This window comes from Triturus cristatus, chromosome 7 (genome assembly GCF_964204655.1).
Source record: "Triturus cristatus chromosome 7, aTriCri1.1, whole genome shotgun sequence".
NCBI classification, from domain to species: Eukaryota; Metazoa; Chordata; class Amphibia; order Caudata; family Salamandridae; genus Triturus; species Triturus cristatus.
Window position 1 is genome coordinate 1,284,356,458 of NC_140590.1, and position 18,845 is coordinate 1,284,375,302.

At 44.9% G+C, this 18,845-nt stretch overlaps 2 protein-coding genes across 2 annotated transcripts in view; both read right to left on the bottom strand.

The window, feature by feature from the left end:
* LOC146811889 (sulfotransferase 1 family member D1-like) overlaps nt 1-18,845 on the bottom strand; it is a 502,151-nt gene that overhangs the window by 292,991 nt on the left and 190,315 nt on the right. The gene's annotated exons all lie outside the window — the stretch shown is intronic.
* LOC146811890 (sulfotransferase 1 family member D1-like) overlaps nt 3,214-18,845 on the bottom strand; it is a 249,934-nt gene continuing 234,302 nt past the window's right edge. Inside the window, exon 8 of the mRNA XM_085618855.1 lies at nt 3,214-3,854. Within this exon, the coding sequence (XP_085474981.1) occupies nt 3,742-3,854 (113 nt within the window). The 3' untranslated portion in view covers nt 3,214-3,741. The remainder of the gene's footprint in view (nt 3,855-18,845) is intronic.

An 18,845-nucleotide genomic window follows, 5' to 3' on the forward strand; every position in this document is an offset into this window, starting at 1 on the left:
ATCGACAAGGACCTCCAACTCTCGGCTAGTGAACTTTGGATTCTTGTTAGTGGGCATGGTGAGGGGTGTGGGTGTGGATGGTGGGGGGGGTGTGTGTGGATGGTTGTGGGTGTGTGGGTGTGGTTGTGCAGGTGTGTGTGTGAATGTGATGAGGGGGTGTTTGTGAAGGTGTGTGTGTGAAGGTGTGCAAGTGTAAGGTGTGGGAAAGCTTCTAGTATGGTGCTGTAGGTTGTCTGTGGGGTCTGGCAGCAGTGAGTTTGTTGCAAAGGCTCATGGTTTGTGTGTGTTGGCCCTTTTTATTGGTCCATTGGTGGGTGTGGCTGTGTTTGAACTTTGGGTGGGTGTGTTATAAGGAGTGGTGGTGTTTTGGGCCTCTGTTTGTTTTTGGCAGTTGCAGGTCAGTGAATGTGTTGTTTTAGTGGTTGTTGGACATGTTTAGTGGCTTTGTGCCATTCGAATGGTGTATTCTTGTGTCGTTTTGGTTTGTCCTGGTTGTGTACGTGCGTTTTTAGCGTGTGTACTGTGTGTACATGGGCCATTTTGTTGTACAGTGCTGTCCTTGTGTGTGGCTTGGTACGACTCGTACATGCGGTTGTGATGTTGGGGCCTGGGGTGCGCTCCGTACTTAGAATGTTGTGGTGGGGGTAAGCTCCATGCATACGCGGGTGGGGGTACGACTCTAACGTACACAGGTGTAGATACACGGGGGTATGACACGAACGTAGAGGGGGGGTAGGACGCGTACAGGGGTATACATACACGGGGGTACGACATGTACACGGGTGTACATACAGGGGGGGTACGACACGTACACGGGTGTACATACACGGGGGTACGACACGTACACGGGTGTACATACACGGGGGTAAGACACGTACACGGGTGTACATACACGGGGGGTACGACACGTACAGGGGTGTACATACAGGGGGGGTACGACACGTACAGGGGTGTACATACACGGGGGGTACGACACGTACACGGGTGTACATACACGGGGGTACGAGCGACACGTACAGGGGTGTACATACATGGGGGTACGACACGTACACGGGTGTACATACACGGGGGGTACGACACGTACACGGGTGTACATACACGGGGGGTACGACACGTACAGGGGTGTACATACACGGGGGTACGACACATACACGGGTGTACATACACGGGGGGTACGACACATACAGGGGTGTACATACAGGGGGGGTACGACACGTACAGGGGTGTACATACACGGGGGGTAGGACACGTACACGGGTGTACATACACGGGGGGTATGACACATACAGGGGTGTACATACAGGGGGGGTACGACACGTACACGGGTGTACATACACGGGGGTACGACAGGTACACGGGTGTACATACAGGGGGGGTACGACACGTACACGGGTGTACATACACGGGGGGTACGACACGTACACGGCTGTCCATACCTGGGGGGACGACACGAATGTACACGGGTGTAAATACGGGGGAGGTACGACACGAACGTACACGGGGGGGTACGACACGTACACAGGTATACATACACGGGTGGGGGTATACATACACGGGGGGGGTACGACTCTAACATACACGGGTGTAAATACGGGGGGGTACGACACGAACGTACAGGGGGGGGTACGACACGTACACAGGTGTACATACACGGGTGGGGGTGTACATACACGGGGGGGGTACGACTCGACCGTACGGGGTCTGGGGGGAGTGTTGGGCACGTATACGGGCACATGTCTCCATGGTTGCTATGGGAGTTCGGTGCGGACGGTGTTTTTTCCATACGGTTGTAACATCGGACGCACGGGATGGATCGTGATTCCGCGGTCGGACTTCACTTTTCACATTTGTACGGTAAATCGTCCGAGGACGTGTCGAACACATTTTCCGACCCGAGGACGTGTGGGGAATAATTCCCAATGCGATTCGTATGGTCTTTTTCGCATGCGAATCGTAATTGGCAGTTTGTGCGGCACTTGTACGATTCGTACGGTAAAAAGACCGGATACGAGTCGTACGGGCTATTTTTTTACCGGATCGTGATCGGCACCTTATTGCTTTGCAAATGCCTATTTATGCATGCACTCATCACAGATATGCGTGATTTCGCCTATGGCATGTTTGTAACTATTACGGTCTAATGCATATTCCATGTAATGATGGTAGGTATCACCCTACTTTCCATTTTGATGATACCTTTTATAAGCTGTCTTTTCTATTAAGGTCGGATTATATTTGTCCTTTACCACATAAGGTATAGTTGACACCATACGGATGAATTGATGATTGGGTACCTATAGTAATACTACATCTCTATTCCCAATCAGGTGTAGGTTAGGTTTAACATTCGGTCCTTAAGAATTTCCTAAGATCCTGTTGGACCATGTAAGGCAAGAAACATGTTGACCTCTAATTGCATCACTGCTTGAGCTGCCAAGGGTCATCATTGCCAGGACGGCCTTCTTTTGTTTTTATTTATGTCAAGCCAACCACAGAGGTGAATTTGGGGGAACATTTAATCTCTTTTAAACTTTTAATAGGTTTGGCAATCCTCTTTCCTGGACATTGGTAAACCACACTTATTAATGACAGTGACCAGGAAGACTTGGACTCAGCATAATGAAGTTAATAGATAAGGGAAATTACTGAATACTACCAGAACTGTTGAGTTTTCAGAAATTCTGTTTTTAATAGTGTGTGCTCAACTAAAGATATTTCTGAGTAGATGCAAGAAAGTAATTTTAAACGTGCTCAAATCTGGGGTCCAGAAGAAACAGCATAATTTGAAGGAACTACCCAAGGGCACAGCCAACTTCCCAGAGGAAACATAATAATCTCCAGCAGTTATGCAGCACCCAACACAAAATGGATTGCCTCTAGTAAATGAATTGGGGTGATCCCGCATACCACAAAGAAATTTCATGAAGAAATAAGTCACTACCGGTGTGACTGTATCTGTTTAATTATTTACATTGAATCTTTTTTAATTTCTTTAAGTAACAGAAAAATCTTTATTAAATTCCTTCACTCAATAACAATGTTCAGCTGACACCTATTTTTCTCTGGCTAATTGACGGCCATGGTGAATAAAGTAGATTGTGCATTGACTATTCAGATATAAAAAAAATTATTCTCATTAGCATATGTGCTAAATTATGCATACTAGACATAAGGTCCAAATCTTACCCCAATTTGTTTTTGACTGATGTGTATGTAAATCATTTAGTTTTGGAAATAGTATCATAAAGGAGCGCAGCAGCTGTATGCATAAATTGAGTCTTATGTTATTGTGAAGCGGTTCTGTAATTTTATCATATATAATGGTTTGAGAAATATTACTACATTTCTGGTGACACAACTGCAAGTTAAATGTGAAAATACTATATTTGTTTCATATTGGTAATTGATTTAATAATGCAGATCCTATTACTAGAAGGGTGGAACATCAGATGGCCATCATGAAAGTAGGTTACACCGCAATGGTTAGGTGAACAGATCTTGCAAACTATCTAGGTAACAGAATTAAACCTTTGTGGAGCGTATACCATGAAAATAGATTGCATTGCTTTAAGATTGTGTTTAGGCCCTTAATGAAAACTCAGTGTTCCTTAGAATGACACTGCTGAGTGTTGATGAGACAGCTGGTTGCAACTCAAGGCGAGGTTTCACATGGTGATAAAAAACGAGGCCGGGACACAGGGTTGAACCTCAAAACATGAGCCCAAAGCACAGGGTTGAACCTCAGAGCTCATCTCTGAAGTTCAGACCACACGTGGCCATCTTCTTTTGGTAGTCTTCTTCAAATCGTTCCCTTTGTGCCACAGTGAAGTTGTTCTTCCAATCTCCTGTGATCCCTGGAGAAGTGGAGAAACGGAATGATAGAGTGATATTAGAGATATTACGTACAAAATTAAATGGATCATCTTTTGACACATGCAAATATACAATATTATTGAACTCAATTCCACTACTTTTATCACTAACATAAGGAGGAAGAAAGCATTTTAAATTATTGCAATCTCATGATGTTTGCAACAGAATAGTACATTGGAACAGATTGAAATGGTGCATGATGGCTCAAATTTACTAGGATATTCTGCCCTCCAACTATATTAAGTTTGTGAATGTCTGATCTAAAGTTCCAAAGAAGCTTGTGATATGCATAAACAAGACAACATTTTCACTCCTATTTAACACGAAAGCCCCATACAGTAGCTATGCGAGTATTTAGTTTACCGCAACCAAAAGAAGGAATAGCCTTACCGGAATTAAATCATTAAAACATGATGGTGTAAATTAATTAGGTTCTGTTGTTAACCTGATGGTTTGTCTTGGGTAGAAGCAATGTATCTAGCAGTTATAGGAACTACTCATATTTCTCCTGGCTCTAAATACTTTAATAAAAAAATAGCATAGGGCACGGGTGTCCATCATAGGATGATTATGGATCCACGAGGGCAGGATCTGTGCCACATTTTCAGGGTAACCACTCTGTAAATTGTTCTAATTAATTATAGTTCAATACATCTCTTCTAGATACCATTAAAAACTGTCATGGTTCAAGCCTTTCCAAATCTATGCTGGCCAAGTTTGACATAAGTCAGGTGGCAAAAAACAAGAAACAATGTTATTAGCCTTAGAAACAAAAGTACAAAAGTTTTCTTGCCAATATCCTTTACTTGATAAAGGATTGAGAGTTTCAAAATTATGTAAATTGGAATTCTTGCTTCTGAATATTCCTAAATTGACCAGGTACTAGCTTTATCAATTTCAGTCAGTTATACGCTGTGTTACAATGGTGGACCATAACTCTTCTGATTATGAAATGTTCCACCACAGAGATATACTGATTAGCATTGAGGACCCTGCCGTGGACGCTGTGCTGATTGGGGGGTGTTTTAACTTTGTGCATTCCAATCCGGGACTGCGAGGACCAGGCTGCTTGGCGGTGTTCGCAGCTGTCTCCTCTTCCCGGCCCCTCCTCCAGCCAGCTCTTAACGCCTCGCGGCCCCCGCTTTGCGGGAGCCGCTCGTAGGCTCGCCACTGCTCGCTACATACCTGGGCTCTTGTTGCTGGATTTCGTGGAGCATTGAGGACCCTGCCGTGGACGCTGTGCTGATTGGGGGGTGTTTTTAACTTTGTGCATTCCAATCCGGGACTGCGAGGACCAGGCTGCTTGGCGGTGTTCGCAGCTGTCTCCTCTTCCCGGCCCCTCCTCCAGCCGGCTCTTAACGCCTCGCGGCCCCCGCTTCGCGGGAGCCGCTCGTAGGCTCGCCACTGCTCGCTACATACCTGGGCTCTTGTCTCCTCTTCCCGGCCCCTCCCCTATTTCCCCCAGTCCCTATAGCTCAGCCTTGTTTCCACGCGTAAGCGGGACGCGCGCGGGACGTAGCCCGGGGCGAAGCCCGGGCAAAGGGTGGGCCCTCTTAGGCCCTCAGAGGCCGAGTGAGGCCGGGCTGGGCTTGGTTATTAACCCGTTAGTACCTTGTAGTGCCTGCATATGCGCACACCCTGCGATACTCTCCTACCATGACCAACAGCTCTACTAAAGCTGTACACGAACTGACGGGGGTTATGTCAGCCGGCCCGTTAGATACCTACTTCAAAAGGGTGCTACATGAGGAGGAAAAGGTCAATACCTTGGCCAAACGCAGAACTGAGCGTCGTCGCTCCACTGAAAATCTAAAGCTTAGGACTCCCGAAAACTCTAACTTCCAGGCCCCCTTTTGTGTTGGTGACAGTTGTAATGCCATAGCTGACCCTCTTATACAGTCGAGTGATCCTCTCCCGCTAAGGGAATGTGCCCTCACACCTACTGCTCCTAATGAGCAGGACATTCATGAAAATCATGTCCCTGGTTCTTCTAGTTCTCCCCAAGTTGTAAATAAATCCACGCTACCTCTTGTTAAACAGGCCAAGAAGTATATTAAGCCGCTCAAAGCAGTTAAGTCTCTTGATCCACCACCGAGTAAGAGAAGATGCAAGAAAGGGGGAGTCTCAGCTAAACTTAAGATCAACCACTCTGATTTTGGGAAACATGCATTGAAGACCATAAATTTAGCAAAAGGGACAGCAGACGAAGCGATTATTACATCTAAATCGCCCCTTCCAGCTTCAATAGCCACCCTAGAACCCGAAGCGCCCCCTTATGAGTCAGGTTTCATCTCTGTTGATTCATTACCATTAGCTACCTCTTCTGCTGTCTACCAGGACGTTTGGGGCCAGGTGATCAAGTCCCTTATCGCACCGCTTATTGAAAGCTTATTAAGAGTCGAGAAAAGACTTGCGGACTTAGAATCCGTTATAAGTAAGAAAACAGAACTGACGATAGGACAGGGGAAGGTGGCTGCTTCTAGTGGCTTAGATCCTATAGCTGAGGTACCTAACCCCAATCCCCACTTTTCCAAGGCTATAGTTCAGCCACCTAACCAGTTAGCTGCGATTCACTATGGGTCACTGCCCTCCACGACTGGGAGCTCCCAGGGAGCGACCACATTGGATGATCTAGAGGGGGGAGGAATGAATGCCCACATAATCACTTTGCGGGACAAGAGGGAAAGTTCCAGTACTGACAAGCCCATAACAAATAACATGCCACAAGTTGACCTGCCTCCCGAAGCTATGCCCTTGGTGGTTGTTTTGACTGGGGTTCCACCTTTGATGGATAATAAAAGAGAAGGGTATACCAAGCTAAAAAATAAAACCATGTATTGGCTTAGTAGTCATAGACCAATTGAGGAGAACATCAACGGGGAGATATTACACGTCAGACGTCTCCCATGGCTGGGTGGTAAAAGTAAAAACATCGAGGGAGACATCGTGGTAGTAAATTTTAGAGACCCACGAGCAGTTAAGCACATCTTGGATTGGCCCCCCGAAAACGGTAACAATGGCATCATCCCACGCGCGTTAACTTACTTTTACCCCAGATCGTTGGTGTTCCCCCCTTCCCATATAAATAAGTAGGTCTTATCGTACCCCACTCCAATAGGTACATTTACACCTAGCTAGTTGACATACGCCCCACATACTACCCGTGTTGCTGATCCTACAAGGTGGAACTTTATTCCCCCTAGATCCACCAGGAACTACAAGAGAGGATGGGGCCATTTGAGGCCCTCCACTCCCTTAGAGACAGCGAACCGGTTCGAAGCCCTCTCTAGCTTGGCAGACTGTGATTGAAGGTTAATGTCTCCTCAGGGCCGAGAGGGACGAGTAGGTTCACCCAGTCTTGAGGTTGGCACTCGCGAGATGTGTCTGGAAGACTCTGGATCTTTCCCTGTGATCACAGGCTTAACCCCGCCAATTGGAATTGCTACTGGCAGGACTGTATCCCCCTACTCACTCGCACCCTCGGGCTTTAGTGCTGCAGACCCCAGGTTGCTAGACCCCTTAATCCAAGCAGATTCTATAAGTGCCCAAACCTCGCTTGACCCGTATATGAATGTGGGGGTCCCTTCCAAACTGCATTTAGCTGATAATAAGGTCATACATCTGGTCTCATGGAATGTGGCTGGTCTGCAAAGAAAGCTGGCTCTACCGGAATGGAACATCTTCATCGAAAAATTTGATGTATGTATGTTCCAAGAAACTTGGAGCACACTTCCATTACATAAATCAGGATATACCACTTTTTTTATTCCAGCTCAGAGTAGTGGAAGGGGTATACCAGCTGGGGGTCTACATGTATGGATCAAGACCGCCCTGAACTGGGCAGTAACTACTCATGATTCTGGGTGTTGGGACATTCAACACATTTCATTCGAGGGATTAAATAAGGGCAGTAGGATAGAGCTATTCAACATCTATGCAAGAGGGAATACAGGGGATACAAACTCAAGCACCGTATCTATCTTAGATCAAGCATTAGCCAATTGCCCCCCTTCCTCTAAAATTATTGTGGGAGGGGATTTTAACTGTACCTTTGAACCACTTGAAGGTGACGATCCCTTGGGTATTGAGGAGGCGGACTCTAGATGGTCTATTCCGACCTTGTCCTTGGCCCCAATTAAAAAATGGTCAACAAAGGTTATACAGATTAATTCCCTTATTGTGGAATACAACCTTAGAGCTCTTAACGGTAGGACTCCCTCCGACCCCGATGGTGTGATGACCTTTAATAGGCTAAGTAGCCCATCAAGAATTGATTACATCTTACTAGATGTGACACTGTGGTGTGACTTAGTAGATATGGAGGCGACTCCTTCACAGGACAGTGATCACAATTCTTTATGTATGACGTTAAGATGGGGGAAGCGGAACATCAACAGGAGGCTAGCCTACCCGAGGTCCACCAATGAGGTGATACCATTCCAGGGCAACCGTAGGTTGAAATGGGAGAAAGTTCAATTGCAGGTTTACAACTTGGTAAAGATCAGGGCGCATGTTGAAGATTTGACTACAGAATTGGCGGTGCTTGTCCAGGAACCAGCGACCGCCCAGGGTATGTCCTTTGTACAGGCGTACAAAAACACTGTAGAGGAAGTTGGGAAATTCTTTTCAATTGAAAATAAAAAGGGCAGGGGAGGCAGCAGGGAAAATAATACAACTTTAGCAAGTAACCCCTGGTACTCGGCCCATTGTAAGGTTAAAAGAAATGAGATTAGAACTGCCCTGCGTAAAAAGAGTCAACCTCTGGTTAGTGTAGCCAGGAAAGAATATGCAAGGGCTTTGGAGCAAGCTAAACGAGAGTGGGAGGAACAACGCTGGCAAGACCTCAAGGCAGCTTCCAAAAGAAAGAACTCATCGCTGTTTTGGGATCTGATCAACAAAGCAAGGCTGAATAGCTCTTGCTCTCTAGACAGTCACATAACCAGCCAGCAATGGCAATCTCACTTTTCTACGCTGTATGGTGGGTCAGAAGTGTCCCTTTCTCCCCCTGACTATGTTTTCAGGACCCCTCCCTTGCAACCGGTCAAGGACCCCTTTTTGTCTTCTGAGGTGGTGCTGGCTATCAGACATCTTACCCCGAAGAAAGCTGCTGGCCCAGATGGGATTCCCGGAGACCTCCTTTTGGAGGAACCGGAGCTATAGGCCAAACTTATTGCAAAAATAATGAACCTGATTTCCAACGGATACCCCGTTCCAGACTCGTGGAAGGGAGCGGAGGTAATCACGGTCTTTAAGAAGGGTGCCTGAGACGACCCTGCCAACTACAGACCAATCAGTTTGATTGATGTGTTACAGAAGGTGGTTGGCAGGGTAAGTATTATGAGGGTAGGCATCTGGTTGGAAGAGAGGCATGTTTTGTCCCATCTCCAAGCTGGGTCCCGCCAAAAGGTGGGTACGATGGACCAGGTCTTTCGCCTCTTTGCGATCTATTGGAAGACGGTTATCATCAATAAAGGTAGTTTATACCTGGCTTTCATAGATATCAGGATGGCCTTCGACCTGGTCCCTCGTGAGAGGTTGTGGGAAGTTCTGGAGAATATGGGGTTCCCAGGACCCCTTTTGGGCTTTATTGTGCAACTCCACAAGGGGAACTATGCTAGGATTAGGTGGGGTACCCAAGGCCAATTGACTGAGAAGATACCCGTGAAGAGGGGTGTACGCCAGGGATGTGTTATGGCTCCAACGCTGTTCTCTCTTTTTGTGAATGGAGTGGTGGACTATCTGAGAGGGGAACCAGCTGATGCTCCATCCTTGGCAGGTGAAAAAAAAACCACACTCCTCTTCGCGGATGACACCATCTTGATCTCAAAGTCCCCGTCAGGCCTCCAAAAGCTTTTGAATCGTTTTAGCACATTCTGTAGCGATAGAGGCCTTATCATCAACACTCTAAAAACCAAGCTCATGGCCTTGGCTCCTTCCACCAGATTTAGGAATAATTTTCTACTTAATGGGGAGCCCTTGGAGCTGGTAGACTCCTTTGATTACTTGGGTATTAGGGTCAACAATCGCATGAGCTGGAAGGACCACTTGGCCAAAATGCTGTTAAACTATAAAAGAGTTTCTGGGGCGGTTATGAGAGAACACCGAAAATCTAAGAGTAAGCCCCTATCTCCGCTCCTTACTATCTATGAGGGCCAAGTTCTCCCAACCGCCTTATACGGCTCTGAACTATGGGGGTTTGAAAATACTACTGAGTTAGATAGATCTGAAAACAAGTTCATGAGAGATGCGGTTGCCCTCCCAGTATCCACCCCGTTAATCCCTCTACGGGCAGATATGGGCAGGCGACCTCTTAAGGCTCTAGTGCGCTTGCGCCCGTTACTTTTTTGGGTTCGCTTACGAAGGACAAGGGAGCTTCAGGAATATGCCGCCGCCCTAGACGAACTAATCCTGCTTAATTCCAACAATAGGATTAAGTGGCTGAGCAACCTGAAGCGGATGGTAGTCCTTCTGGGTTTGAGTGACTCCTGGGAAAGCCAATCACCTCCACCCAAGTTAGTGATTAAACAACTGTACTGGGATCTAGTTCAGAAGGAGACCCTCTCTAGTAGTTTAGGGGGCCTTCTAACAGAGCGATTTTTGTCATTTAAATGGGTTAGGAGTTTCGAACCACTCTTGGATTACATCGAGCTGCCCTGGGACAGAGCTCTTTATCTGAAGGTTAGGTTTGGGATCCTCCCAGTAAACGATTTCACTTCGGGGTGGAAAAAGCAAGATGGCCGATCGAATTCATGCCCTGGCTGCACAGCCCCTACAGAGTCTGTGGCGCATTTCTTTTTTGCTTGCCCAGCTTACAGGGTAGCCAGGAGGATCTGGTTAAAGCCGCTATGTAAGGGGTTGGGCCTTAGATGCCATAGAATGGCCTTGCGGATACTTAGCACTGATACTTCCTCAATTGCTATGGTCTGTGGAGTCGCAAAATTCCTGGGTAGTGCGTGGCGGTCCCGCATGAGGCGTTGCAAAACCTCCCCTATGTCCATCTACTAGCGAAAAGTCCATGGCTAGGATTTCCACTATGTCTGATACGTTTTTAGTGTCTATTTTATAATGGGGCAATGAAAACCATTGTATATATTTTAAACTTTATGCTTGGTAGCTTACATACTGTACTGTATTGCTTATTTGTCTCTTTTATGATGAAATTTCATCGAATAAAGAATTTGATTGATATACTGATTATGCTAGGAGCCCACTTTATCCTTTTGACAATCTCAGATGCCTAAAAAAAATTAAAACATCACAAATAAATAGGCTACAGATTTGCGCTATTCTCTACTTGAATGGAATTGACAAGCTATTTAGTCTTTGTGTGAAAAATATTTAGCGGATAGGGTGAACAAGTTCTTATTAAGTAACCTGTAGAGATTACTTTTGTCCAGCTAAGCTGCACACCATGTATCAAGATGCAGTACAAACGTAGTTCTAAAAGTAAGCATGATTCAGCAGATTTGGAAATAAATTCAGATGATGCCCAAAAAGTTAGAAATAATAGAAAACAATTGATAGCTTGGATATTATTGATTATCTTTGCTTTTGCATCATCTTCTACTATCAAAAGTACACAGAGCTGCCAACTCAATTGCTTGATATTGGTGTAACTCATAAAATATTAGTATACATAATTTAGTCTCGAGACAGAGCATATAAAAAGAGCATTATTTAGTGAATAGATTTTTTCTACAGCGTTTGTGCCTTTCACATGAATTGACAAAATCTTCTATAACATCATGTAGATAATCAAAAATCACTTAACTTGGCCAAAAACAAATACTTAAATCATGTATGAAACACGTAAATTATGATTTATAAATGCCACCCAGCAACCCTCTCATACTAAAACAATTCGTACAAACTCAAAAATGTGTCAGTCAAACTTCAATCATTCTAACTCACTCAAGCCACAAACCATTAAAATATATTTAACTAGATTTGCATGTAAAACATTTAACCCAAGGACATCATCAATTATGTCCTCAGGCACTAATCTATTTGCTTAATAAGAGAATACATTTGGTTATACTAAGACATGTGTGTAAGCACATATTGTTAGCACATACTGTGTAGTAGGGTCTTGCCTGGTGTGCTATATTGAACTATTTTTAAGGTTGGCTTGAGTGAGTTAGAATGAGTGAAGTATGATTGACACATGAGTGAGTGTACATGTATTGTTTTTGTATGCGCATGCTGTCGAGTGGCATCGCTAAATTATAATTTACCTGTTTCATAAATGATTTAAGTATATGTTTTGCCACATTTATATGATTTTTTATTATTCACATGATGTTATAGAAGATTTTGTCAATGCATGTGAAAGGCACAAACGCTGTAAAAAAATCTGTTGAATCAATGCTGTTTTGTATGTTCTGTCTCTTGACAATATTATGTGTACTAATATTTGATTAGTTAGACCAATATTAAGAAATTGAGTTGGCAGTTCTGTGTACTTTTGAAGTTGTTTTCCCCTGGTTCTGCTACTCTATAGCTTGTCTTTCAGGGGCCGTCTTTAGTTTAGTCACCTTCTGCTATCTGCAAAATACCAAATTATGAAATGACACTATGATCTCTAATTTTAAGGACCTTCAAGAGCTGCTCTTACCTTTGTTATGAATATATTGAAAATAATTCTACTAAACAAAAACCTTTCTCTTCTGGAAACAATTACATTGTATGGCTGGTTTTGAATCAAGGTGAATGAGGTACACTGTTTTTGAAGTTGTAGGAAAGGATGTGTTATGAAGAACAAGGGAACCCAAATAAAGTTGGTCAGGGACCTTGGATAATCAATATTTCTAAAGACAGTGGTCCGTAGACAAGGATTGATGAGAGCAAATAATAAATATAGACCCAATCAGTACTATATTTTACAGCTGTCCAGCGGACATGTGTTTTTAATATAGAGTTGCTTAAATATACACAAAATTCAGCAAGAAACAAATAAAGTGGGACACAAGCCTGTATCCAACTTAGTGGGAAGGACGTACAACATGAAACAAAAAGGCTTAGGCAGAGTAAATTGTTTGCATGAGACACATTTTGGTAGGATAAACAAATTATAGTGGAGACACCATTACACATAATAAGTATTAAATAAAGAGGTGTATATGGGGTACAACAAGTCAACGGCGTTTTGATCCTTTAAAAAGATATAGGATCATCATCAGGACATTAACAATGGTATACCTGTATACATTTTGCCTAGATCCAGGTCAGAGTGACTTGGGGGATGTTTGTTCCAGGCGAAGACCGAGTAGAAGTCCAGGTCAAGTACAAGGAGAGTAAAGGATGCAGACAGCCATGGCCGCAGTCTGTGCAGTTGGATGCTGGGTCAGAGTCGACCTAATAAAGGCTGTAACAGCTTAAGGGAGGCGTTTGAAATGTTCGCGTCGCGGAGCGGTCTCGAAATCAGAGTGGCCTATTGTAGTGGGCTGCTGTAGGGATGGCAAGCCAGTAACCTGTGAGCCGCATCCGCGGTCTCTAGTGACAAGGAGTGGGGTCGAGGGGCCGAGGTCAATCTGTGAACAAACTCTGTTACAGCATGTCTTGCCTTTCGGGATCCCCACAATCACCCATTTTTCTGTCTGGGTTTTCTGGCTTTAGGAACCTGCTAAAAGTGGTTTAGAGTCTTGGTTTCACTCTAAATTATGTACTGTGCACTGAACTCACCTATTGTTGTATTCTAATTTCCTCCATAGTCATGGTAGATGGCACAGAAAAGACACCACTGCAGTGGGAGTTAAATGCTATATGTGGGCTAAACTGTTTATTTACAGCCTAGTCATGTGATAAAACTATATGGCTGCCAGGAGCGTCACTGTACCTTGACTGGGTTGCAGTTTGAAAGCTCAGCAGTGACATATGGAAAGGAAAAATGCCTTTGACTTCTTGTCAAACCCAATATTATTGACTAGTATGTCTCACATAAAGTGTGCCTTGTAAGCCCACTGGACTGAATGCTTAATATATAAAATAAAAAAGTGTCACATAACATATTGCGAATAATGTGTCCATAAGTGAAATAGTACCAAATGCAGTTTCTACTGCATAGGTTAAGCTAGATGTTCCATTTACAGGCCTAGGTGTGATTATAATCTTTACCCTTCTTGCACTAATAGCAAAATTGACTGGTGGGCCTATCAACTATCACGTGTCTCTCATTGCGTTGCATAAACTGGTAATTTTCCAGTTCTACAGAAGGGCACAGTAGGGAAGCCTAGCTTTTAACTTTTGCCCTGTAACAATTTGCTAGTAGGTTACAGATTAATTTGATTTGCTGTGTTGTAGGTGTCTATGGATCAAATTCGCTACTTAGAATAATCCCATTTGTTTATAATCAGCTATTCAAGTCCTTCATGATGCAAACTGTGTCCAACTAGAGACAGACTCTTTTGGTTGTCACTCAAAATGTATTGTTATAAATCACAGTCTGCATCAACGGTGCATTTTAGCTGTAGCTTTCTTTAGTCCCTAAGTAGCAGATCTTTCAATGAATTTAAGACAGTCAACTCTTTTTCTCCAAAGATGGAGGAAGCCCCTCTCTCTTTCCCCATATATGTGCATGGCTTGATATTAATGGACTATAATGCATTTGGATTGCAAAAACAAAATTGAGTGTTCTCCGCTCGTAGTGTAACGTTAAAGGTGGATACACAAAAATCTTGATTTTTGGGACAAAGCAAGCACATTTTACATGCCATCTTGCAGATAAAAAAGAAAAATAAGTGAATGTACATAAATGTCTTGGTTTACTGTAAACAAGAAATTTAAGTTGGGGAGAGCATCTAAACAATTTGATTTTAGAATATTGACGACAACAACAGGAGCGTTAGTTAAATTTAATTATGAATATTGTTGCTACTCCATCAATTTTTATGCCAAGGCTTTTTACGGCATGTACTGGTGTGGGGGTGGCACCCAGCTCTTGGGGCCAGAAATGATCGCGCCAAGGGTTGTCTTTCGTGGGGATGACAAGTACTTCAGTTTTATCGGGATTGATTTTCAGTGAGTTGGCAGTCATCCACGACCTGGGCATAGCTGGAATTGTCAATCTGGAGAATGAGCTGGGTGTCGTCCACATAGGTAAAAACTCGGCAGTCCATGTGGTCTAGGGCTGTCACCAGAGGCTGGAGGTAGATGTTAAAGAGGAGCGGGGACAGTGGGGAGCCTTGAGGGATGCCGCAGGTGAGGGTGCCTCTGTCTGATACCCGCTCCCCTAACTGGATCCTCTGGGACTGCTCTGCCAGAAAGGAAGCTAGCCACTGGTGTTCCGGCCCATGAATACCCAGGTCTGCAAATCGATCCAACAGCAGGGTGTTGTTGACCGTTTCGAAAGCATGTGATAGATCTAATAGAATCCGGGCGCTCTTTTTTTTGTTGTCCGTCATGATTCTGAGATCATTATGGACCGACAACATCACCAGTTCCGTGCTGTGGTGGGCTCTAAACCCAGCTTGTCGCTTCTGGAGCAGTTGGTTATCCTCCAGGAATGATGAAAGTGTTTTTGAGAACATGTTGTTCTATCACTTTGACAAGAAAGGGAGCTGGGAGATGGGCCTATAGTTCTTGTGGCTAGTGGCATCTGCTCCAGGTTTCTTTAGGAGGGGGGTGACCCTGGTTTCCTTCAGGTTGGAAGGTAGGTGGCCAGTCTCCAAGGAGTTGTTCAGTAGGGCGAGGAGCTGCTTTTCGAGGCCGGGGAGGGCCATTTGGAAAATCCTTGGGGGGCACGGGTCTGCGGGGGAACCCGATTTGGTGTGGTTCATCAGCTGTGTCAGTGACATAGAATCCAGCATGGAGAAGGTGGAGAGTTGCTTCCCAGAAGGGGGGGGGCTGATTCTGGACTAGTGGAACTTGATTGATGGGAGTATTGTCAATCTCAGAGAGGATGTCCCTGACCTTTTGGAGGAAGTAGGTCTGGAATGTGTTGCAATCTAGGGGTACGGCTGCAGATTTCACCTCCAATTTTTGACTGAGTTCTTTCAGTATTCTAAAGGTCTCTTTCTGCTTATTGGGTGCGTCTGTGATTCTCGCCTCGTAGTATTCGGCTTTCCTGACAATGATGGATTTTTTATACGTAGTAAGCATGGATTTATAGGTTGTCATTATCGCTGGGTCGTACACTTTCCGCCACCACCTCTCGGTGTGGCGGAGGCTTTGTTTCAATGCCCTCAGTCTCTCATTAAACCAAGGGGCCCCTTTCCCTTTATCTCTCACTCTATCTCTTCGCTCTGGTGCCACTTTATCTATGGCACAGCGTAGAGTGTTTGTCAGGGCTTCACTCTCCTGGTCAAGATTCCCTGGTTTGAGTTTAGGGGATGGGATCATGAGTAGGGTTTCTATTAAGTTCTCAGCTTCTATTTTTTTCCAATTTCGCACCTTTCTCCAATCTGGGGGTGGTTGAGATAATTGGCCATCTGTTGGAACCCAACAGCTGAGTAGTGCGTGGTGCGACCATGCACAGGGGCTGATGGCTATTAGCCTGGTCCACGGTTGCAAGGTCCAGATGAGATCCAGGATGTGCCCTTTTGAGTGAGTCGGTGCGTCCACCAGTTGGTGGAGCCCCATTGTGCACATTCCTGTCTCAAACTGGCTAGCGAGTGGCTCCTTTGGAGCTTTATCCCATTAATAATTAACGTCACCCGCCACAAAAAGTCATTTGTATCGTAAGCAGAGGTCAGTGATAAACTCTGTAAACAGATCGTTAAAGCTGGGGGTTGACCGTGGAGGGGGGGGGGGGTGATATACCACCAGCAGTAGTAGGCAGGACGATTTAAGTGAGATTTTGACCGCTAGTATATCTGCATTGTCAATGCTCTCTGCCACTACTTTGGTGGCCATTATCCGTTTATTAAACAGAATGGCTACGCCCCCTCCCCGCTTCTTTCCTTGTCTGTTTTGCCAGAAAGCATCGAAATTCCCAGAGAGGGCAGCGATGATGTCTGGAACTGAAGTGTCACCCAACCATGTTTCAGTGAGTGCTAGGATGTCTATGTCTCCATCCTGGAGGAGTGAAAAGACTTCTAGGTAGTGTTTCTGCAGGTAATGCGTATTAAGGACTGCCACTTTCAAACCTAGTGAGTTGCTAGGTGAGGTGATAGTATGGGGGACTGTGCGCAAGGTGATAGATCCTCCCACCTCATTGCTTCTCAAAAGATTTTTAGCTCTCAGCTTCTCTACTGCCTCTATGTTAAGGGCATGACTCCCTGAGGCTATAGTCTGCAATTCTGCCCCTGTGTGAGCCTGAATTTGACCAGGGGTTCTGGTCCCTGGCCCCGGTCAGACACGGATGGGCGCAGACGGGCTTCCCTTAGGCGTGGCTTTGAACTACTCCCCTTCAACCTACCAACCAATCAGCTCTGCGTGGCAGCAGCTGTTCCCCCTCTGGGCACCAGACCGCTTTAGCAGAGCGGATGTGCGGAGCCCTAGGAGGTGGTATCGGCGGGGAGTAGTTAACGCGAGTTTTGTTTTTATAAAGTGCAAATCGATTTTAAAAGCAGTAAAAACTGTTTCTCAATCAATTTTAAAAGGTGCTGTACAATGCTAAAAACAATTCCCCAGTTCCTGATCCGCCCCCGAGATTTATAGCAGCAGGATAGCGATTTCCAGCAAGTAAAGAACAGCTTAATCAACGTTTAAAAAAACCAAACATATGCATGCCATAGAGACAGCAATCTGAACTAAGGCGTGTCTCTCTCTTGGGGAGTTGCAGTTTAAAACACATTTTAAATCTGCCTCCTTACACAATGAAACAGACAACAAGACATGAATTGAACCTCCCTTCTTGGCCAGAAATGGCAGGTGGGTGGATGTTAAGATTCTTTCACTTTCACAAATTAAAAAGTAGTAAACCTATACATAAGGTTCCAGAGGGGGAGGGCCAGGGCACAAAAAGAATTGCCATCCACTCTGACTCTCCTGACTCGAGGGACTTTAGCAATGTTCTGCAAAGAGCATGTGGGATGGTAAGATGAAATAGGTTAGCTCAGAATAGGAGGCCCCTGTGAGTAAAGAATCTTATGGGCGATGCAAAGAGTCTTAAAATGAATACGCTTCTCCACAGGGAGACAGTGTAACCTGCTCAAAAGGCCTGAAGCAGGGCAGAACTTAGGAATGGAGAAGAGCAGCCTAACAGCTGCATTCTGGACTAGCTGGAGTCTTTTCATGACATATTTATTGGATCCTAAGTAGAGAATGTTACAATTGTCCAGCCAAGACAGAAGAACCGCCTGAATGATAATTTGATGGATATGTGGGTCAAAAAAGCCCTGAATACGTTTAAGACTTCTCAGGAGTCCACAACAGGTGCCAATACCAGATTTAGCTTGGACCTCAAAGTTCAGAGTGTGATCCATCCACACTCCTAGGGTTTTAATAGAAGACTTGGGTTTGGGGGAGGGCCTAAGGGAGGAAGGCCATCAATGGTCATCCCAAAAATTACTCCATTTGTCAACAAGAAGAATCTCGGTCTTGTTAGAATTCAGGCGTAGGCAGTTAGTCATCCACTCTGCCACCGCAAGCATGTCTTTTTGCAAATTGGCCATGTCTAGTGATAGAATGGTCGAGAGGGAAAGTACAAAATGAGTGTTGTGAGCATATGATTCCAGCATAAGCTCTAAAGATTCTACAACCTGAGCTAGAGGCTTGGTACATATGTTATACAAGTTAGAGCTTGAGCAACGCCATACAGGACGGTGTGAACTATAAGCGGGAGAGAGAACATGAAAAGAATGCTCAGAGAGAAAGGAAGCAAACCAGAAAAGGTCAAGACCTCCTATGCCAATATCTCATAGGTGCTCAACTAAAATTTGGTGAGACACTGTATCAAATTCGGCGCTCAAGTCGAGCCAAATTAGGGCTAAGGATCTGTCTTCATCCAAGGTGCTATGAAGAAATTCGGAAATAGCAAGGAGTGCAGATTTTGTTTGTGCTGTGAGCAGACCGAAAGCCGTTCTGAGATGCAT